General features: G+C 36.6%; 2 protein-coding genes across 3 annotated transcripts; both read left to right on the top strand.

Moving 5' to 3' along the window:
• The first annotated feature begins 12,108 nt into the window (after positions 1–12,108).
• Positions 12,109–18,262, top strand: LOC120437627. The gene is made up of 2 exons (XM_039608165.1): positions 12,109–12,151; positions 16,465–18,262. The coding sequence occupies exon 2, from the start codon at positions 16,498–16,500 to the stop codon at positions 17,446–17,448; it is 951 nt and encodes a 316-aa protein (XP_039464099.1). The 5' UTR covers positions 12,109–12,151; positions 16,465–16,497; the 3' UTR covers positions 17,449–18,262.
• Positions 18,263–21,480: 3,218 nt separating this feature from the next.
• LOC120433411 lies at positions 21,481–23,861 on the top strand. Of its 2 annotated transcripts, none has more exons than XM_039599557.1 (2): positions 21,481–21,507; positions 22,634–23,861. In XM_039599557.1, the coding sequence occupies exon 2, from the start codon at positions 22,667–22,669 to the stop codon at positions 23,615–23,617; it is 951 nt and encodes a 316-aa protein (XP_039455491.1). In that variant the 5' UTR covers positions 21,481–21,507; positions 22,634–22,666; the 3' UTR covers positions 23,618–23,861. The 2 variants fall into 2 exon arrangements, with proteins under 2 accessions (XP_039455491.1, XP_039455487.1); XM_039599553.1 differs by lacking the exon at positions 21,481–21,507 and adding an exon at positions 22,384–22,491.
• The last annotated feature ends 216 nt before the right edge of the window (positions 23,862–24,077 follow it).

Genomic DNA, 24,077 nt, shown 5'->3' with positions numbered 1-24,077 from the left:
ACTTTTCCGTTGGTGCTGCTGTTTTTGCAGCTGTTAGTCACCAACCAGCTGTTGCTGTTGTTTAGTGGGCTCTTGTCTTGTTTTTCAGGCAGTACCTGCAAACGTGTGTAGATTGATGACAAGTCACAGGCAAATAAAAGAGGCCATGTACATGTTTTATTACCTACTTTACAGCCCCAGATATGCAGCTCAAAGACACAATGCTTGCAAGTCATCCTGGCAACAAATTATCACCAAGGTTAAATTCAGTTCCTTGTTTTGTTTTTGTTCCCATATTCTTGTATTCTGCTGTGTATGATCTACCAAATAGATGATAAGACTTTCAGGTCATTTTCATGTTTAAGGGCATAAGAAGCACAAAGTGATTTAAATTTGTTATTCTTTCTTTCCTGTTCAAAGACATGTTGCATCTTGTCATTCCGGTTCCTGTAGAGGGCGCATATCAGTGTTTGAGAGTTGCTTTTCAAATGTATATAATGTATGCTATATATAAAGGGAAGCAGCCCTGTCAGTGTTGTGTTAGATGTAGGTCAGGCTTCCGAGGTTTCTGCTGCACCACTCAGTTCAGGTAACTGAACTGTGTCTGTTATCTGAACTCAGGTCATAACTAAACTGTGACAACAAGTGTTGTCAGTGGTGTAAATGTTAATATTTACACCACTTTGCATTTAATCAGTAATGATTATGTTCTGTTATTAACCTTCAATACCTGCGTGTCCTAACCTACCACCTCACAGGGTGGTATGGCTGCTTGCCAATCACCAGATGTAGAGAAGAGCCACCTGTATCCTACGTGACCTCATGCACGCTGCACATGAAACGGTTTACTCTCCTGCCCACCAGGAAGAGGCTGTGCTGGATCAAGGTAAAAGATCCAGACTGTTACCCTGGTCTAATCAGATTGCTATACTTTATATGCTTACCCTTAACCCTCAATACTTGTTTCAGATGTTCGCTGCTTACCCTACACTATGCACTACCACATGAAGTAGTTGCTGTTCCCTGCCACACATTTTGCAGTACTGTATTTTTTATTAATCCTTTCATGCATGAATCATGACAACCTCAATCAGGATTTTTTTCTTAAGTATTTTAATTTGTCTTTAGTCATTACATGCTGTTGCTACTATAATAAATAAGGTTGTAATAAATACAGTTTAAAGAGGTAGGAATGTTGGTTGCATTATAGTATAGATAAAAAATACAGTTATAAATAAAGTGTCATGTCCCTGAGTATTGGCATTGCAGTTATTCTACACTCAGGGAGGAGGTAGGGTGTGTTTGACAGCCTGGGGGTAGAAGTTTCTATTGAGTCTGTTTGTCTTTGACCCGATGGACCTGTAGTGTTTACCAGAGGGAAGGAGGGAAAAGTGAGTGTCCAGGGTCCTTGATGATGATACTGGCTTTCCGCTGAAGTCTGCCAGTAAAATGTCTGCCAGTAAAATGTCTCTAAGGGGGGGTTAGTGAATATAAAATGTCCACTTAGGTGGACAGCATACATTTTGACTTATGAATTTGGTTTGGAGTGACAGATCAGTGTCCAATGTAGTGGTTTATGTGCAAGTATACCATCAACACTGACACAAATACAAGAAAACAGCCTTTGAATAGCTGTCCACTGTAGTGACCACTATGCATGAAAGGGTTCAGGTCCATATTTATCTATATTTATTTTTGTATATTTTAATATGTAGTTTAGTTATTTATACTGTTTTATCTGTTGTTTGGAATTATGTTGCAATACTGAGACCTAAGAAACCGTGTTTCCTTCATACTATGTGAAACAACTGAATGATAATAAAGTTGAGCCTGAGTCTGATCTCTGTCTCTCTTCCACACTGTGCCTTTTTTCCTGCCTTCCTCCCATCACCCCTTACCATTTGCAGTAGATAGCTGCTCCTCCCTCAGCTTGATTGTGCTGGAACTTTCTTCCTGTTAAAAGAGAGTTTCATTCCCACTTTCACCAAGTGCTTGGTGACAGTGCTTTAAGCTTTAAGAGCTTTGTGAGTATTTCACACAATTACAAGTTAAATGATATGCTCTAAATGCTTAAATGCTGTCTGTGTCAGTGTAAATTTGATAAGCATGTAAAGAAGATTTCAAAGACGGTTAAGGCTGATTTGAATTGTTTTAAGTTAATTCAGCATTACATACCTACTTCAGCAGCTCAGTTATTTATGCATTCCATGGTATTCTCTCATGTTTCTGTATGACAGTTTGGACCCAAGCAGCACCATCTAGAGTTCAACATGTGATATTCTTATATATTCAATCTTTAAAAATAATGCAAAAAAAAAAAAAAAATCTGTTTGGTGACATCATTGTCACATTTTAAAGAAATATAATTTATTGGTTTTAAGTGTTTCAATCATTTGCGGTTTCTTAAATTAGTTTTCAAATGTATAAATAGCCTGGCCCCAGAGTGTCAAGTGGCCCCATCCAAACACAAGATAGTAATCGTATTACTAGCAGCATGTTGAATGGCAACTGCAAGATATCGCATTTAAGATCTAAATTTGGACAATCAGAATTTTCAGCTTTCCAAATCAAGATAAACCAGTGACTTTTGTTAATTCATTATGTAATGGAAGGTAAAGGTGAATCCCATTTCATTAAAAGGAAAAGGAATGTTGCTCAGGGTAAATGATTTTCTTCCAGTTCCTGGTGTCATTATGTTCATTCGAATCAGCTGTTTCCCCAAATGTTTCTACTTCACCTGATCACCTCCTGTGTGTATTTAATCTCTGAGTTCCTGTCATTCCCTGTCCCGTCGTCCTGCTGTGCTCATGCCATGTTTTCTAGGATTTTAATGCACTCATGATAAGATGTCCATGTTCACGTTCATGTTTTTAAAAAAAAAAAAATATTTAGCCTTAGTTCATCCAGTTTAGGTTAATGTGTAGTTTCTCCTTTGCCCTTTGTTTTGTACTGTTAAAACCAGCCTTTAATAAACGGCTCATTTTCTGTTAAGTTTAAGTTTTGTTGTCGCGTGTCTGCACTTGGGTCGTCCTCACTTCAGACAGTCAGCTTCCTCGACTGTGACAATGAAAGGATTTTTTTAAATTAAAAACAGCACCAAACATAGTAAACTTTCTAGTTACAATGTTTTCTCATTGCCAAGACTTCTTTCTTGCCAATGTTTCTTCCAAAGTAAATAAGATAAATGTTTCTTCTGCATTTCATCACTACTGGACATATACGAAATTCCATTTAGAATCATCGATCATCTTGAACCACCATGTGATGTGTACACTGTAGAAGGGGAAAGGACAGATACAAACAGGCACATTTGGATGGAAACATTTAAATGATTTATTATTGATACAAAGCTCAAAATCACAAGCAACAGACCAAACTGTAAAAGTTATGAGGTCATAAAAGAGACAAAAGTACGCACATGCAGTCTTTGGTGACAGACTCTACTATGAAAGCTATCTATAGATACAATGACCTAGATCACTGGTAAGTGGACTTCAGCCTTAACCTGAATGTGATCATTCCCCATATCTATTTCCTTGGAAGGTAAATGGGCCTCCCTGTGAAAAGCTTTCAGTCAACTTTGTGTCTGCTTTTCAACATGTGTCAGCATGTTGCTGAAGTTGTAGCCATTGCAGTTGATCAGTGTAAGTGGGATTCACCATAGTTTCAATAGGAAAACGGCACCATTTATATTTTACATAATGTCTGTGATGTAGAATAACAAAAATAACCATTGGTTGTGACCACTGGATGTTTACATACTTGATAATCAACTGATAATTTCAGTTGTGATACTGTATCAACATCTGGGTTAGGTGGTTGGTCAATGAAAAAAACGTCTCGATTTTAGATACCAGGCTTCTGCCTGTGATTCCTTATGTGTTAAAATGATTTTCTAATATAACCTTTGGGAAAGTGATTAGAAAAAATTTCAGTCCAAATTCGACAAATTCTGTGTACTTGAGGGTGCTGTAACTCATAATATGGAAGTGAAATTTTGCATTGTGAAAATAAAAAAAGTTTAGTGTGAGGGGTCAGCTTTGAACTCTGTTTCAGATTAAAACTTTATATAAAGATGAAAATGTTGAATTAGCGGTATAAGCTAACATGTTAAATAAATTCAAATCCTGAATGTGTCTATGAATAGGTGTCAACAAGCAATGAGTTAACGAGCTTAGCCTGCACTAACCTGCCTGGTCTTTTACTGCAACCTGTGAGAAACATACTTTTTCAAGCTCTAAAATGAATGAAGACATTACATGAAAGGTTTAAATTTCACATGCTGAGTAATTCCTACTTATTGAAAACAACCTCTACTCTCCTCTTTTTTTTTTTTTTCACATCTTTCTCCATCTCTAATAATGTCACAGTGACATCTGCACCATGATCACAGGGATGAGAAGGAGAAGAGGACAGGAGTAACTGGCCTGTGGATTTTTATGTGTGCGATAATTTTCTAATTATTTTCTTGTTGTTGAGGAATTATCTCCATGTCATCACCCAAAGCAACACTAGGTTGCAGCACGTAAAAAAAAAATCAACAGTAATACGCATTTATCTGCCCGTCAGATTTAATTGCACATTAACTGAAGGGGCTAGTTTTGTGCCAAAGGGATTGGCAGCATTTAAACTACTGTAAATGGCTTTTCAAACATACTTGTCATGAATGAAGTCATCAGTCAAGATATTTTAAGTGACCAAGAAGAACTGATTGACATAATGTATCACGGTAATGAGACATAATAAAAACAGCAACATTTAATCACTATCCAATCAGCATTCCTAAAAAGAGTAATACTTCATGCTTGTTCAGTGAGAAATAGAAATGAGGCTTAAATAAATGTAATAATTTTCAGTAAGTGTAATAAAGTCCAGCCACTCTGTGATTTCAAATTCACTCCCACATACAAAGACCTGGAGAGGGGCACATTCTCAGGTCATATTAGTTTCGGAGACTAAACTAAACTTAGCATCAGAGAATGGTTTAAAGGTTTTGGGGGATTTTGTGGGAAATCACTTGACTGTTCGATCCCTGGATGTGTGAAGCTCTTGTAGAAAGTCTTTGTTGCTTTTGCAGCTTTGCTAGTAAAGGTTCAGATGTGCGTTCCGACTGAGTCCGTCAAGTTCTTGTATTTCTCTGCGTCTTTACCCTCGTACAGGTGATTCAAACTGTATTCCTTAAACTGAGCAACCAGCCTACCTACTACTCTTTTTATTGTGAAGCAGGCCGGTCTGGGATACTGGTGCCATACTAGTGGGTTAATACATAACCTGCAGACAAAGGTCAGAAAAAGATTCCATAAAATGCTGCTCTAGTTTTTTTCTCTTATGATAATATTCCTCTTATATCTGAAGATTTCCCAATCTTCTCACTTTTTAAATTACTGACATCATATGAGCCATATCAGTTAAACATTCGACTTAATCCTATTTAACTTAACAGGACTTAACTTAATGTTTTTATGCAATAGATACAAGCACCTGCATAGATTATGACTAGTCTGATGGTTAGATGAAATAAAAGAGGGCATGTGCTTGAATTCTTAGTTTTATGATCTGCTTTATATCCCTAAAGTTGCAGCTGAAAGAGGTAATGTTTCTCACTTGTTACTTTTACTTTGCGGACAGTAACCTCTTTATATCAGGTAAGATGAATTTTAAGCTTTTTTTCATGACTTTTATTTTTTTATGGGAACAATGAGTACAAAATGCTTTTAATGATTTAAACACGTTGCTCTTTTCTCTGTTCGAGGTTGTGCCTTCTCATTATTATTCCCTTCGATCCTGAAGGTTATATATAAGTGTTTGATACAAAGATACACTGTTCAAATTATATTTTTCTAATGAAAACAACCTTTTTGTTTCAGTCTCCAGCACTATTAAGAATAGATAATTGAACTCTGTGAGAGTAAAGATTAGGTAGCTGCTTTCTGGTGTTGAAGAAACAGAAATAAAATCACTTCCTTAAGTTAGACTTTCAGGTTAAATGTTGAGTATGTAACAGGTGGTTGATGAACCACAAATAAACAGAACTGGCACTCTACCGCATGTTATTTGTGCCACACTGTAAATAATAAAAAATGATTTCATAAAACTTGAAGCAGTTTTTGGTGTTGAACGTTGGTAGCAACAGCTAGTTAAGGGTAAAGGTCGTTCACTATTAAAACACCTGCAGTGATTCGAAACAGGATGCCCAAAGATTCACTGCATTAGAAATTTCCCATTAGTGTTTTTGGTTCCAGTGCACTTTATGAGAACAGGTAAAAAGATGTTTATCGTCACACTGTAACTGGGAAAACAGATCAGTATTACATGTGAATATTTAATGTCTTTGAGAAAGTGTTGATCTAGATGTTTTTTTTCTTTCTCCTCCTGCATGCTCACAAAGCTAATTAAGCTAATTAAGACTACAAAGCTATGGAGAACATCACAAGTCTTATCAATGATTGGTCCTATGGACGAGACACATCATCCAACAATACTGTGGGTGTTGTGAGAAATCCTGACTTGGGTGCAGGAATTCTTCTGGGTTACACCCTCCTCGGAGTTGCCACCTATACCTGGGCCTTCTGGTATCAACGTGACGGACTTGTTCTTCTTAAAAGAAGCTGGTGGATGCCCTACTCATGCCACCAATTCAACTCCAGAGGTGTTCACAACATCCACGGACCTCTTATCTCTGTGATTTCCATGGATATTATAAATGTAATCACAGCAATAATCTTGGGAGGTCAGATGGCTGCTTCTGCCTGCAACTTGAAATACTGTGTCTACACTGTTCTTATATGTTTTATATCACGATGGTTTGGAGTGATTTTCCATCTCCTAACTGCCTATTTTTCGATTGTTTACCTCTGCAACCCACAACAGGAAACTAAAATACGCTGTACCTTTGCAATTATTTACTTAATCATGTGTACTCTGATCCCATTTTATACGTTCTTCATCCAGTGGGCAGCATACATGATGGCAATTTTTACTTTAGGATTGGTTCTGGGTATTGCTGCAAAATTTAGAGTGCCACCTGAATTACCTTCTGCTGCCACAGAGAAGGACCTGATTGGGATTCTTGCAATGTGCACTTTCTTAGTTGTTTTCTTACCCAGTTTTATTCTTGAATGCTTAATTTATAGCACTGACAACAGGAAGGTGACAGACGAGTACGATGCAATTTATGTGAATGTTTTGTTTTTCACTAACTGTCACCTGATTATGAATGGACTTCTGTGTTGCTTAATCCTGAAGTTGTCTGCTGCTGAAGAAGAGCGACAACAGCAGTGGGAGCTACAACTACAACAACAACCTTAGCAGGAGCAGGAGCAGCGACATTAGGATTTTGAAGGTCAATGGTTTGCTGTTTTTGCAAATGTAATCAGTAATAGGCTCGCAGCTCTTAACTCATGTATCTTTGCTATTCAGGCTTTAACTATCTGTGTCTGTGGACATCATTGTTTTCCTTCTTTAAACTTATTTGACATTATTTGTTAAATAGGAGGCAAGGGCTTAAGCAAAGGTTGATTTGTGTCAGTATTTTGTAGATGGCTGTACTTCCTGTCTTATTCATCTTAACATGAATGTAATAAAGGAATGATCATCACCATTGTAATCTCTGTGACATTTGTTTGATTTTAAATACTGTTTTAAAATAAATAACATAACATTAAATAGGATTTAAATACATGTGTTTGGGATCATTTTCCTGTTGTAACACCCAACTAGAGCAGGGCGATATGACCAAAAATATTTATCACGATATACATTTGAAAATTTGCGATAACGATATAACTGACGATATAATTGACACTAGACAAAATACTTTACAACTCCACAACTTTATTAGTGCAAAAAACCCCATCAATGTATTTTCACGTAAACAAGCAGCTGTTTCTTATGTGCATTAAAGTTATATAAAAATGTAACAGTGCAAATTCCTTGCTGACAGTTTAACCAAAAGGCATTTCCAGTGGAAATTGGCCGACATATCCTCAGCATAACCATGTATAATATCCACAAAACTTAAAAAGAGGTTATACACACACAATACTTTATATTATGTTGAAGCACAGTACGTATCACTCCGCGAGGCTGCTGCCTACGATAGCCGTAATACTCCGACAATCCATCAAGCGGTGCGGGTTCGTAGCTTAGCAAAGTCGTACTGAAACATTTGACAGATTTTCGAGCGCCGTGTACCACATAAAATCGTTTCGAGGTCAGTAAACACAACCATAATTCATACATAAGGCACACGGGATTATATGGGGCACTGTCGATTTTCAGAAAAATCAAAGGATTGATTTTAAGTGTGCCGTATTTTCCAAAAAATACGGTAATAACGACGGCCCGCTAGCATGCTCTACCAAACATAGTGCTTTGTTGTGTATCTGACGGATGAAAGCCAAACCAGTTTCGCACCACTGAAGTTGCAGCATTTTTACAAACCAATTCTGGTTCATCCGTTTCATTCAACGATCCACTTTCACCCTTCTCATTCTCAGTCGGCGCCATGCTTTTTCCGCCATGTGCGTATGAAAACAAAGGCACTGCGCATGCGCGTTTTACCCATATTCTATCGCGATATTATATTTTCTTATCGTTGCCCAACATTATACCAGTATTACCGTGAACGGTATGATATGGCCCAGCCCTACACCCAACTGTGTCCAAGTTTCAACCATCTATCTGTTGATTTGAGGTGAAACTTGAGGCCTCCCTCATTTTTCATCCGATGTACCAGCAATTAACTCAAAGAGGCAATGATTATCCATTGTAATCCTCTTGGGTAGGGCTGGGTTTAAAAAAATCAATTTCCCAATTCAAATTTTAGTTTGAATAATGCGATCAAAATCGAATTGAATTGAATTGAATTGGGACCTTGTGAACCAGAATCAAATGAGTTATAGAAATCAATGACGATACCCACCTCTAATCTTGGGGACAAATCATTAGCAGCCCTTGGAAATAAGCTAAGTTTTCAGTGTTTTTCTTTTGTTTTCATCCCTGAATTCCAGACATTGAATCCTGAATGTCTACATGAAAGTTAAAGTCAGCCACTGCTGCTTCTATTAAAACATTTAAAATGCTTGCAGTGAGTTTGATGACAATGCACAAAACCAAATGCAAGTATTTCTCATGTACTTTATGTGAGCAAAAAGATGTTCATCCTCACACTGCGAATAGGAAAACAGATCATATATGACTACTGTAGCAGACGTTCTTGTAACTTTTAAACAGGCATTGACACAGTGCTTGCTGAAACACCTTGGCCTGGATGTCTCGTTGTTGTCTACCTCAGACCTCTCTCAAAGCTTCTTTTGTTTCTAAACTTTTGTCGTTTGTAGTGGCCTCACAGCTGCAATGTTTTTTAAACGTTTTACAACTACACCACCCCAACAACATTAGGGTTTTGAATGTGCAAGATTTGATGCTTCTGGAAAAGTAAATAATGCCTTCTTATTCTTTCAGCTGCTCCGTTTGCCACACAGATCAGCTGCCTCCATCTCACTCTATCCAAAGCATCCTCTTCTGTCACACTAACTAACTGCATTCCTTTCTTCACATAGAAGTACACTCCTGAGTCTCACTACAAACCCTACACTTAATGCACTACACAGCCACCAGAGGGTGCTGTTATATTAGGCATTTAAATAAGTTACTAACACAGTGTTTTCAAGAAGATCATTAACCCAGGACATAACTTCAGTCATTGTGCAACCCACCTGTAAGCCATATAAGGCATAAGAAACAGTTCAATGTTGCCAGTAAAATGGATAATATTAAACCAGGACTCAGTTCCCTTAATCTCAGCAACAGACACACTGTCCAAGATTTGATGTTTTTGATATCTGATATTGCCTATAGCAGGCAAATTGTCTCACAGTTCTCATCTCATTGGCCTTTGATCTCAACATCCACAGATACTTGATGAATGGACAGCAATTTCCTTTTGGGTGAGGGCTTGGCTAAAGTTTGATTTGCAGCAATGTTAGATTTATTTCTAGGCATTTAAACCTTCATTGCTATATAGGACAGTAAAGCAGACAGGCAAGGAGGAAGACAACATCAAACCACTGGGGCAGAATTGTGGTATACTGGTCATCTACTCTACCTGGTGAGCTGCTGACACCTGATCTGTAGGAATATTATGTAGATGCAATAACACCCCCAAATAAGTATACGTCATTCAGTTTGTCCTATTTCAACCAAAATATTCTTTGATAAACTCCCAATTAGACAATGACTTATTCGTTTTTCAGTTTTGTGGGAGATCACAAAACAACTTTGTTTGAAAACATAGACTTCTAAGTATTTATTTACTGGAGTTAGAGGCAAAGGTGTGCACTTAGATTGTGGAAAGCAGGTTGGTGGATTTAAGGTGTATTGTATTTCAGTTCAGAATTTCCATTACGTGACTAGAGATGCAGAGAAATATGGGACCAGACATGTGCTAGCAAAGCTGCACAAGTAACAGGGAGTTTTTACTAAGCTTTACACATTCAGGAATACAGCAGTCAAGACCAGCTTTGTGATTTTCCACAAAAACCCAAGAAACAGTAACCCATATTCTGATTTGATCAAAATCTAATTTATCAAAGAGTGTTTGGTGGACTCTCCCGTGGCATTATGCACCAAGGGAAAAAAGACGCACTCTCCAAGTGACCTATAACAAGACAGTTTCGGGACCTTGAGGAAAATATCGAGGTTAAGCTGAAAAACCAAGAAAGCAATTTATATATTTTTTTCTCTTTGGCCCTGGATGAAAGCGGTAATGTCCACAACACGGCCCAGTTACTCATCAATTTCCCTCTAATCTTGAATGAGTAAGTAAAAAGGGAACCAAATCTCTTTTGGCTGTATCAGCCTTTTAAGTTAGAGCACCATCAAAATTGACGGAAACAAGAAAATAGCATAATGTTGGAACATAGTAACAAGCAGTATTGTAATCCAACACAATATTATTGCTACTTCCAGTCCAGTTTAATGTCTGTTTGAGCCATACAATTCGAGCAGTGAACACAAAGTCCACAATCAGACAGCAGTGAAGCAGTAACCTTTTTATTGACTATAAAAAAGTAAATCTAGATGCTTCAGTGCCCTTTGACTCTGTGTGAGGCTATCCAGCTATTGTTTTCATGTGTGCACGTCCTCCTCAGTGACTACACAATAGACTATATAAAAGATTCCTGTAGCACAATGATGCCACCCACTGGTTAATGAAGTGAAGTTGTTGTATTGAAACCAGGCTGAGAGGAGTATGTGACTCTAGAACTGAGGACACGAAATGTTCATTGGTTAATGACTTGTCTGTTACAAAATATTAACCAACAAGCATATCCTAAAAATTGTTCATCCACATCAGGATACTGCGTACTAAGATCAGAGGGTGGGAAGTAAGGGTTGTTGTCCCAAAGATTTTGGCATTATTATATACAGTCTGAAAGTATTTCTGATTGGTAGACACTGGAAAGAATGCAGGTTTAGAGAACTACTGTCCCTCTTCAGACCTTGAATCTATGTCCGTCTTACATACTGACAGAGATCCATATGCAGGTGCTCTGAAAATAACATCAACTTTGCCTCATGCCATACAGCACAAACAGTACAGTCAAGTCACAATATTAATAAATGTGTTTATTTTGATTTGCCATCATTTAATTGGATACAAAGTTTCATACTCTGTGCTTTCTGTAAGACAAAGCCCTTAACTACTCATCAAAAACATGATGCTACAAAACCTGACTGCTCAGGCTCCATCTGAATCTCTGAATTTCAACAGGTAATAAACTGATGATGGGATAGCATCAGTTTATTACCTGTTGAAATTCATAAATAGATGAATTTATGGGAAATGAATATATAAATATATATATAAATAAATGCTTTATCAGAGTCTGCTGTACTATTAACAAGGTAAAAACAACCAAACAAACTGTGTGGTAAGCTTAGGTTTATGCTTTTAATGGGGAATAATGGAAATGAATGCTTTTTATGCACTAGATACAAGCACCTGTGTGGGTTTTATGATAAGAGGGAAACAAAAAAACACGTCATATGCTGAATCCTTGAGTTTACAAGGTACTTTATAGCCCTAAATATGCAATTCAAACACTGAGGATTTGCCATTGAGTAGTTTCCTCCTAGAGACAGGTGATTGCCACCCTCTACAGATAAGGTAATATTCATCTTTTTCTTTTGTTTTCACCCCCAAATTCTAATTTTCTATATTTTATGACTGGCACATTACAATATAAATATGTGTTCTCAAATTATGGGATACAGAAGAAGAAAACATTTTAAATCTCTTATTGTTTTTTCCTGTTTGACCAGAGGTTGTGTAATCTTTCCCATTCGTTGTTAAAAGGGTTCAGTCCAAAAATGTAGTTGTTTGAGATTTGTTTTCCTGATGAAAAGTTTAAGGAAACAAACTTGTCCCTAACCAACTAGCTCCTGTAGTTTGTGAGGGTTTTTTCTTTGGTTGCTTCTTTGTTTTTCACTGTATGCAGCACCGGCAACACGATAACTAAACTGTGTTAGGTTAGGTAGCTAACAGTGATTGATTGATTGAATTGATTGATTGAATCTTTATTTTGAACATGTTAAAAAAGTACAACAACATAGAATTCAAAGAGACAAATAAACAAAGCAAAACAAAAGGAAAACGAGCAACCACAACTACAAATAACTTTCATGTTCAAAAGGAGCAGGAAGAAGCATAAGCTTATTTAATCCCCCCCTTTTCCACTATGTAGTAATGAATAGACTACAGAAATACCTCCTTGCAATTACATTATATGTTATGTGTATTTTTTTTTTTTATTAATATATATATATATATATATATATATATATATATATATATATATATATATATATATATATATATATATATATATATATATATATATATATATATATATATATATGTGTATATATATATATATATGTATATATATATATATGTGTGTATATATATATATATATATATATATGTGTGTATATATATATATATATATATATATATGTATATATATATATGTATATGTATATATGTGTATATATATATATGTATATGTATATATGTGTATATATATATATATATGTGTATATATATGTGTATATATATATATATGTATATATATGTGTATATATATATGTTTCTATCTATCCATACCTACGTATATACACATACACACATATACACATTTTCAATAACCCCAGTAACACCTCAAAGGATACACAACCTACAGATATATATACCCATACCAACATACCCGTGCACCAGCGCACACATGAAAATATTAGACAAGAACACCCTATCAACTCTCTACCTCCTCCTGTACCCTGTAAAAACCATATCCTTAAACCGCTTTTTAAACTGCACCATGCTCGGACATTGCTTCATATCTTTACTTAGTCTGTTCCACAGCTTCACTCCACACACAGAGATGCAAAAACTTTTTAATGTTGTGCGGATATAAGGATGTTTTAAAATTAATTCCCCCCTCAAATTGTATCCCCGTTCCCTTTTAGAAAACAGTTTTAGAATATTGTCAGGAAGCAGGTTATTTATTGCTTTATACATAATTTGTGCAGTGAGAAAATGAACCAGATCTGTGAATTTTAGAATTTTTGATTTTAAGAATAGTGGATTTGTATGATCTCTGTAACCAGTTTTATGGATTATCCTTATGGCCCTTTTTTGTAATATAAAGATTGATGATAGCGAACATTGGTAAGTATTGCCCCAAACCTCTGCACAGTAATGCAAATACGGTGCAATCAGGGAACAATAGAGAATGTGGAGTGATTTGTGGTCCAGAATGTGTTTTACTTTACTCAAGATTGAAACACTTCTTGAAATTTTGTTATGTATATGATTTATATGAGACTTCAGTTTAATTTATCATCTATAATCACACCAAGAAACTTATGTTCAAGTACTCTTTCAATTTCCACACCATCTATGTGAATCTGCGCTTGTGCATTTCTAAAGGAATTCCCAAATAAGATTATTTTAGTTTTACTTAGATTTAGAGATAGTTTGTTCCTGTTAAACCATTTTTTAATTTTGCACATTTCTGAAGTAACTGTATCCAGCAGTTCCTTTAGATTCCCCCCAGAACAAAAAATATTTGTGTCATCTGCAAATAATACTAATTTTAATATATCAGATACCTTACAAATATCATTTATATAAATAATAAATAATTTTGGACCCAGTACAGAGCCTTGTGGAACACCACAAGCAATGTCCAAGCATGATGAGGAATGGACACCCAGCTTCACAAATTGTTTCCTATCACTTAAATAATTTTTCACCCAGTGCAGTACAACCCCCCTGATCTCGTACCGTTCTAGTTTATTAATTAATATGTCATGATTGATTGTGTCGAATGCTTTCTTGAGATCCAGAAATAGTCCAGCTGCATACTGTTTCTGATCTATAGCATTTGTAATCTCCTCAATTGATTCGATTAATGCCAGAGATGTTGATCTTTTTGATCTGAATCCATATTGACTGTCAGAGAGTAATTTATATTTATCTAAGAATTTGTCTAATCGTTTATTAAACAGGTTTTCTAGGATTTTGGAGAATTGTGGTAGTATAGAGACTGGCCTGTAATTTGTGAAGTGGTGTCTATCCCCAGTTTTATACAGCGGCACAACTTTAGCTATTTTCATTTTGTTTGGAACTTTTCCAGTCTGAAATGATAAGTTGCAAATATATGTTAGAGGTCCTACAATTCCTTCAATGACCTTCTTGATGATTATCATGTCAATATCATTACAATCAGTAGATGTTTTATATTTACACATGTATACAGTGTCAATTATTTCTTTTTCCTCCACTGCTGTGAGGAACATTGAGTTAGGGTTCCTATCAATCAGGCTTTCACTACAGTCTACTGATGGCAGTGACTCAGGAATTTGTTCTGCCAGATTTGGTCCAATATTTACAAAATAATGATTAAGGCTGTTGACCACATCAGCACTGTTTTCCATAATATTGCCGTTGTCAATAAAATATTGAGGATAACTTTGTTGTCCAGAATTATTTTTAATGATACCGTTTAAAACATCCCATATTCCCTTCATATTATGTTTATTGTTGTTCAATGTTTTACTATAATACTCCTTTCTACATACACGTATAATATTGGTCAACTTATTTTTTGTATTTTTATATTTATTTTCAGCATCTTTTGTTCTTTGTTTTAGGAATTCCCTATAGAGTGTATTTTTCTTTTTACATGCATTTTGTAAACCCTTAGTGATCCATGGTCTATCTGAATATTTGTGCTTTCTGTTGTATTTTATTGTTGGACAGTTTTTATCGTACAATTCCATGAATATTTTTAAGAATATGCCATATGCAATATCAATATCAGTTTCTTTGTACACATTGTCCCAGTCCTGATTTAATAGATCGTTCTTAAGTGCATTCATAGTTTCTTCTGTCCTTACACGTCTGTATCTGAGTTGTTCCTCATGCTGATTTCTCTTATAATTAGTGTTATAAACTGCAAAAACTGGTAGGTGATCACTGATGTCATTAATTAATAATCCGCTCACGATGTTGTTTTCCATATTGTTGGTGAAAATATTGTCAAGTAAGGTGGCACAATGTGGTGTAATTCTGCTAGGCCTGGTTATTTTAGGATGTAAACTCAAACTGTACATAGTGTTTAGAAATTCGTTGGTCATTTTATGCTTTTTCGGATTCAGTGAAGGACAGTGAAGGAAATTACAATGATTTGCTTCCTGAATTTCCCTTAACTTTCAGATAGACATTGACTGTAACTGATATTTATTCCATTACACAGTAGTTGAAATTTAAATTGTAAAAATAGACAGAAAAAAGAGGGTTTGCAAGAAATACAAGATGTTGACTTTCTTTGACATAATTCAGAACTAGATTCAGGCTGTGACTTAAACAGTGATTGATATTATTTGTATTGTCAGAGAGAGTCATTCTGCAGTCGTGGTTAAAAGAAAGTGCACCCTCCCCTCCTCACTTGTAAGGTTCAACATCAGGACATTGTGTCCAAGAGTTTCAGGTTTCTAGTGTTTTGTTTCCTAGTTTAGGTTTCCTGTCTAGGTCCTTGTTTCAGTTTGGTTTTCTCGTTCTTGCGTTATTCATCAACCAGCCTTAGTAAATGGCTCACCTTCTGTCAACTCCCATCTCCATGCATTTGGGTCCTCCCTCTGCTCCTCATGATCTGCTGCTGCAGATATGGACAAAGAGACTGGACACTAAATGTGGACAAGCAAAGAAAACCTGTACTCTTCTTAGGAAAACTGTATTATGCTTTGTGTAAACCACTGCCAGCAGCTGGTTATGGGTAAAGGTGGTTGAATATATTTTAAAAATCCTATACTTTTCTCATTATACTGTAAATATGACATCAGAGCAATATTATTTATGAAAAAGTAATTTCCAGGACAAAAATACTGATACAGATATTGTTCTCCTCTCTCCTTCAGGAAATCCACCACACTGGTTGAGCTCATCCCCTCATGGAGAACATCACAGATATAATCAGCAAATGGTCCTATGGGCCAAAAATGCCATTCAGCACAACAAGATCGGTGGTTGTAGGGAACCCTAACTCTCAAGCAGGGATTGTCCTGTCCACCTCTCTGCTGGGCCTTGTTACCTATATCGGTGCCTTCTGGTACCAACGAAGAGCACTCAGTCTTCTTAAAAGAAGCTTCATTATGTGCTTCTCGTGTGAGCACATGAAGCTTCGAGGTGCTCAAAACATCCACGTCTCTCTTTTCGCTCTGATTTTTATCGATGTTCTAAATGTGATTGGAGCAATGATCTTTGGAGGAGAGCTTGCTGCGTCTGCCTGCTTGTATGGAAATACATGTCAGTACACTTTTGACCTGTGGGTCTTTTCAAGATGGTTCGAAATGATTGTACACCTCCTAACTGCCTTTATATCCCTCCTTTACCTCTGCCAACCACACCTGGGAGCCAAACTACGCGGTGTTTTCTCTGTGGTTTCTTTACTCCTTTGTGTTTTTTATTATAGTTTTCGTGTCTACACCAGAGTGGCACTATATATGATGAATGCTGTCACCATTTTATTGGCCATGGGCATCATTGCAACACTTAAAGTGCCACCTGTGTCCCACTCCACTGCCACAAACAAAAAACTGATTGTGATTCTTGCAATGTGCATGTTTTTTGTTGTCTTCATCCCCGGTTTTGTTTTTGAGTGCCTAATCGACAGTCAAGGCCCCTCTTTCCTGTATAGCGCACTTGCGCTAAGTTTTTTCTATTACACAAACGTCCAAGTCTGTCTCGATGGACTCCTGTGCTGCGTAATTCTGAAACTGTCTGCTGAAGAAGGTGTAGTAGAAGACGAACCACAGCAATGGGAATTACAACAACAAGAGCAGCAGCAACCACCAACAACAGACTTAAATTATTCAAGCAACATATATGCAGTTACTGCATAACAGGAATCAAGTCTCTGCACCATGAAGTTTGCTATGATTCATCATCACAAGGTCCCGGTGACTGATTCACAATTTTGAACTGATCTACCTTTAATATTTGTGAACACTAAAATCAGCTTCATGTCATTTGATTTGATTTTGTTTGTTGAAGATGGACTTTTGTAAAAGCCAATTTTAAGCAGTTTTTTAGTAGATGGTCATAAATCTTATAAGTGGATGGAGTACAGATAAAATCAGACATTGTAATCAGCATTACACTCTTGCTGTGATTTTTTTTTTAAATAAATCTATTGCAACAAGAACAACAAGAAATGTGTAACTGTCCCAATACTAATAAAATGGACTATATATGTTTTAAAAATAGATTTTGTGAGAAACTGTGCTATTTTCAAACTTGATTGTTGGTACTGTGGACCTTTTTTTTCATTATCAACACAGAGCTAACCTCACAATGGTGAAGGAGAACTCATTTTTATTTCACCTTGGAAGGAAAGAAAAGACAAAGAGTGGCCAGACTGAACGCACCATTTGAGCCACAATATCTGGAAGAAACAAATCAGAATTCTTCATGAAGGGTTTCCTGCGTCCCCCCTAAAATTTCCAACACATACATGCATATAAAGTGGGTAAAGTGCATGGCTTCAGCACCACCACAAGTTTGTGTGCACACACAGAGACACACCCTCCATCTTGACCTCGGTCTGTGCACTAAAGTTGCACAATAGTCTGTTTTTATCACTTTTGCTGAACAGGGAAAATCCATAAAAGAAGGCGTTTCTGTGCTCATCTAAGTGACAGATTCATGCAGGCATAGTGCAACCTCTTTGCAAGATTCAGAACACTTGTACAAGACAAAAAAGAGAGGTATCTCTGTACTACTATATACTGTATACTATACTAATATGCTTTGGATACTATACCTAGATACTACATGATCTTGAGTAACATAGTCATAAGCTTTATGACAACTTATTGCACATCCATAATGTCATTAAAACAGTGCAATGATTTGTAAATCTCTTAAAGACTATGTTTTAAATAAACATAGAAATGCATTACATCAAATGGTAGAACTAAAATAAAAGTAGTATTTTGAAAAACAAAAATGTTGCAAATACCTTTAATTTAATCACTTGTGAACACTTTTCCCAGAATACTCAGTGACTGACTGTGTGTGAGTGTTTTTATTTTATTGATGCATGGAAAAGTACAAAAAAACCCCAACAACAAAAAGTAGTTTCTAAATAGTTTTTTTTGTTTGATAGAGGAAAAATAAAAATTGTTGAAGTACTCTGGTGGTGTGACCCTACAGCGTTTACAGGTCGGCATTCGATAAAATGCTCTAGTTTTTTTCTCTTAACCCTTTAAAGCCAAGCGTATCGTGTTTGATACATGTGTTTTTGTGAGTTTTTGAGAATTCTACATGATCAGTGTGACCTTTTTTTTTCCAAAACCCCGCAGTCAGGACATGCTATATTGTATTTAGATAGAAGCTTGCGAGCTAACTTCCTGCTAACTTCTAACGCCGTTAAATGTCATAAATTCCATTTTCATGGATGCCTGGATGTTAAACTCAATTGTTACACCTGGTAGAGAAGAACACTGATCATTTTATTAAAGATGAAAGACTTTAGACAGTTTTTCAACTCTCAGTAATGCCACAGTGATCGTTTGATATATGGACCTGCAGCGGAGTTTAGGCCCAGACACGGCCAGTGACGTCAGACTGAACAACCGGATAGCAGGCAAATTGTCTCACAGTTCTCATCTCATTGGCCTTTGATCTCAACATCCACAGATACTTGATGAATGGACAGCAATTTCCTTTTGGGTGAGGGCTTGGCTAAAGTTTGATTTGCAGCATTGTTAGATTTATTTCTAGGCATTTAAACCTTCATTGCTATATAGGGCAGTAAAGCAGACAGGCAAGGAGGAAGACAACATCAAACCACTGGGGCAGAATTGTGGTATACTGGTCATCTACTCTACCTGGTGAGCTACTGACACCTGATCTGTAGGAATATTATGTAGATGCAATAACACCCCCCCTAAATAAGTATACGTCATTCAGTTTGTCCTATTTCAACCAAAATATTCTTTGATAAACTCCCAATTAGACAATGACTTATTCGTTTTTTCGGTTTTGTGGGAGATCACAAAACAACTTTGTTTGAAAACATAGACTTCTAAGTATTTATTTACTGGAGTTAGAGGCAAAGGTGTGCACTTAGATTGTGGAAAGCAGGTTGGTGTATTTAAGGTGTATTGTATTTCAGTTCAGAATTTCCATTACGTGACTAGAGATGCAGAGAAATATGGGACCAGACATGTGCTAGCAAAGCTGCACAAGTAACAGGGAGTTTTTACTAAGCTTTACACATTCAGGAATACAGCAGTCAAGACCAGCTTTGTGATTTTCCACAAAAACCCAAGAAACAGTAACCCATATTCTGATTTGATCAAAATCTAATTTATCAAAGAGTGTTTGGTGGACTCTCCCGTGGCATTATGCACCAAGGGAAAAAAGACGCACTCTCCAAGTGACCTATAACAAGACGGTTTCCGGACCTTGAGGAAAATATCGAGGTTCAGCTGAAAAACCAAGAAAGCAATTTATATATCTTTTTCTCTTTGGCCCTGGATGAAAGCTGTAATGTCCACAACACGGCCCAGTTACTCATCAATTTCCCTCTAATCTTGAATGAGTAAGTAAAAAGGGATCCAAATCTCTTTTGGCTGTATCAGCCTTTTAAGTTAGAGCACCATCAAAATTGACGGAAACAAGAAAATAGCATAATGTTGGAACATAGTAACAAGCAGTATTGTAATCCAACACAATATTATTGCTACTTCCAGTCCAGTTTAATGTCTGTTTGAGCCATACAATTCGAGCAGTGAACACAAAGTCCACAATCAGACAGCAGTGAAGCAGTAACCTTTTTATTGACTATAAAAAAAGTAAATCTAGATGCTTCAGTGCCCTTTGACTCTGTGTGAGGCTATCCAGCTATTGTTTCATGTGTGTGCACGTCCTCCTCAGTGACTACACAATAGACTATATAAAAGATTCCTGTAGCACAATGATGCCACCCACTGGTTAATGAAGTGAAGTTGTTGTATTGAAACCAGACTGAGAGGAGTATGTGACTCTAGAACTGAGGACACGAAATGTTCATTGGTTAATGACTTGTCTGTTACAAAATATTAACCAACAAGCATATCCTAAAAATTGTTTATCCACATCAGGATACTGCGTACTAAGATCAGAGGGTGGGAACTAAGGGTTGTCGTCCCAAAGATTTTGGCATTATTATATACAGTCTGAAAGTATTTCTGATTGGTAGACACTGGAAAGAATGCAGGTTTAGAGAACTACTGTCTCTCTTCAGACCTTGAATCTATGTCCATCTTACATACTGACAGAGATCCATATGCAGGTGCTCTGAAAATAACATCAGCTTTGCCTCATGCCATACAGCACAAACAGTACAGTCAAGTCACAATATTAATAAATGTGTTTATTTTGATTTGCCATCATTTAATTGGATACAAAGTTTCATACTCTGTGCTTTCTGTAAGACAAAACCCTTAACTGCTCATCAAAAACATGATGCTACAAAACCTGACTGCTCAGGCTCCATCTGAATCTCTGAATTTCAACAGGTAACAAACTGATGATGGGATAGCATCAGTTTGTTACCTGTTGAAATTCATAAATAGATGAATTTATGGGAAATGAATATATAAATATATATATAAATAAATGCTTTATCAGAGTCTGCTGTACTATTAACAAGGTAAAAACAAACAAACAAACTGTGTGGTAAGCTTAGGTTTATGCTTTTAATGGGGAATAATGGAAATGAATGCTTTTAATGCACTAGATACAAGCACCTGGGTGGGTTTTATGATAAGAGGGAAACAAAAAAACACATCATATGCTGAATCCTTGAGTTTACAAGATACTTTATAGCCCTAAATATGCAATTCAAACACTGAGGATTTGCCATTGAGTAGTTTCCTCCTAGAGCCAGGTGATTGCCACCCTCTACAGATCAGGTAATATTCATCTTTTTCTTTTGTTTTCACCCCCAAATTCTAATTTTCTATATTTTATGACTGGCACATTACAATATAAATATGTGTTCTCAAATTATGGGATACAGAAGAAGAAAACATTTTAAATCTCTTATTGTTTTTTCCTGTTTGACCAGAGGTTGTGTAATCTTTCCCATTCGTTGTTAAAAGGGTTCAGTCCAAAAATGTAGCTGTTTGAGATTCGTTTTCCTGATGAAAAGTTTAAGGAAACAAACTTGACCCCAACCAACTAACTCCTGTAGTTTGTGAGGGTTTTTTCTTTGGTTGCTTCTTTGTTTTTCACTGTATGCAGCACCGGCAACACGATAACCAAACTGTGTTAGGTTAGGTAGCTAACACTGAAGGAAATTACAATGATTTGCTTCCTGAATTTCCCTTAACTTTCAGATAGACATTGACTGTAACTGATATTTATTCCATTACACAGTAGTTGAAATTTAAATTGTAAAAATAGACAGAAAAAAGAGGGTTTGCAAGAAATACAAGATGTTGACTTTCTTTGACATAATTCAAAACTAGATTCAGGCTGTGACTTAAACAGTGATTGATATTATTTGTAGTGTCAGAGAGAGTCATTCTACAGTCGTGGTTAAAAGAAAGTAAACCTCCCCTCCTCACTTGTAAGGTTCAACATCAGGACATTGTGTCCAAGAGTTTCAGGTTTCTAGTGCTTTGTTTCCTAGTTTAGGTTTCCTATTTAGGTCCTTGTTTCAGTTTGGTTTTCTCGTTCTTGCGTTATTCATCAACCAGCCTTAGTAAATGGCTCACCTTCTGTTAACTCCCATCTCCATGCATTTGGGTCCTCCCTCTGCTCCTCATGATCTGCTGCTGCAGATATGGACAAAGAGACTGGACACTAAATGTGGACAAGCAAAGAAAACCTGTACTCTTCTTAGGAAAACTGTATTTTGCTTTGTGTAAACCACTGCCAGCAGCTGGTTAAGGGTAAAGGTGGTTGAATATATTTTTAAAATCCTATACTTTTCTCATTATACTGTAAATATGACATCAGAGCAATATTATTTATGAAAAGGTAATTTCCAGGACAAAAATACTGATACAGATATTGTTCTCCTCTCTCCTTCAGGAAATCCACCACGCTGGTTAAGCTCATCCCCTCATGGAGAACATCACAGATATAATCAGCAAATGGTCCTATGGGCCAAAAATGCCATTCAGCACAACAAGATCGGGGGTTGTAGGAAACCCTAAATTGCAAGCAGGGATTCTCCTATTCACCTCTCTGCTGGGCCTTGTTACCTATATCGGTGTCTTCCGGTACCAACGAAGAGCACTCAGTCTTCTTAAAAGAAGCTTCATTATGTGCTTCTCGTGTGAGCACATGAAGCTTCGAGGTGCTCAAAACATCCACGTCTCTCTTTTCGCTCTGATTTTTATCGATGTTCTAAATGTGATTGGAGCAATGATCTTTGGAGGAGAGCTTGCTGCGTCTGCCTGCTTGTATGGAAATACATGTCAGTACACTTTTGAGCTGTGGGTCTTTTCAAGATGGTTCGAAATGATTGTACACCTCCTAACTGCCTTTATATCCCTCCTTTACCTCTGCCAACCACAGCTGGGAGCCAAACTACGCGGTGTTTTCTCTGTGGTGTCTTTACTCCTTTGTGTTTTTTATTATAGTTTTCGTGTCTTCAGCAGAGTAGCACTATATATGATAAATGCTGTCACCATTTTATTGGCCATGGGCATCACTGCAACACTTAAAGTGCCACCTGTGTCCCACTCTACTGCCACAAACAAAAAACTGATTGTGATTCTTGCAATGTGCATGTTTTTTGTTGTCTTCTTCCCCGGTTTTGTTTTTGAGTGCCTAATCGACAGTCAAGGCCCCTCTGAGCAGTATAGCATAATTGCGCTAAATTTTTTCTTTTTCACAAACTTCCAAGTCTGTCTCGATGGACTCCTGTGCTGCGTAATTCTGAAACTGTCTGCTGAAGAAGGTGTAGTAGAAGACGAACCACAGCAATGGGAATTACAACAACAAGAGCAGCAGCAACCACCAACAACAGACTTAAATTATTCAAGCAACATATATGCAGTTACTGCATAACAGGAATCAAGTCTCTGCACCATGAAGTTTGCTATGATTCATCATCACAAGGTCACGGTGACTGAATCACAATTTTGAACTGATCTACCTTTAATATTTGTGAACACTAAAATCAGCTTCATGTCATTTGATTTGATTTTGTTTGTTGAAGATGGACTTTTGTAAAAGCTAATTTTAAGCAGTTTTTTAGTAGATGGTCATAAATCTTATAAGTGGATGGAGTACAGATAAAATCAGACATTGTAATCAGCATTACACTCTTGCTGTGATTTTTAAAAAAATAAATCTATTGCAACAAGAACAACAAGAAATGTGTAACTGTCCCAATACTAATAAAATGGACTATATATGTTTTAAAAATAGATTTTGTGAGAAACTGTGCTATTTTCAAACTTGATTGTTGGTACTGTGGACCTTTTTTTTCATTATCAACACAGAGCTAACCTCACAATGGTGGAAG

This window comes from Oreochromis aureus, linkage group 3 (assembly GCF_013358895.1).
Source record: "Oreochromis aureus strain Israel breed Guangdong linkage group 3, ZZ_aureus, whole genome shotgun sequence".
Lineage (NCBI taxonomy): Eukaryota > Metazoa > Chordata > Actinopteri > Cichliformes > Cichlidae > Oreochromis > Oreochromis aureus.
Note: the sequence above shows the minus strand (reverse complement) of the source record. Positions and strands in the feature narration are given on the sequence as shown.

Coding starts and splice junctions, on each gene's coding strand:
- LOC120437627 (XM_039608165.1), top strand. CDS start 16,498: ATGGAGAACATCACAGATATAATCAGCAAATGGTCCTATGGGCCAAAA.
- LOC120433411 (XM_039599557.1), top strand. CDS start 22,667: ATGGAGAACATCACAGATATAATCAGCAAATGGTCCTATGGGCCAAAA.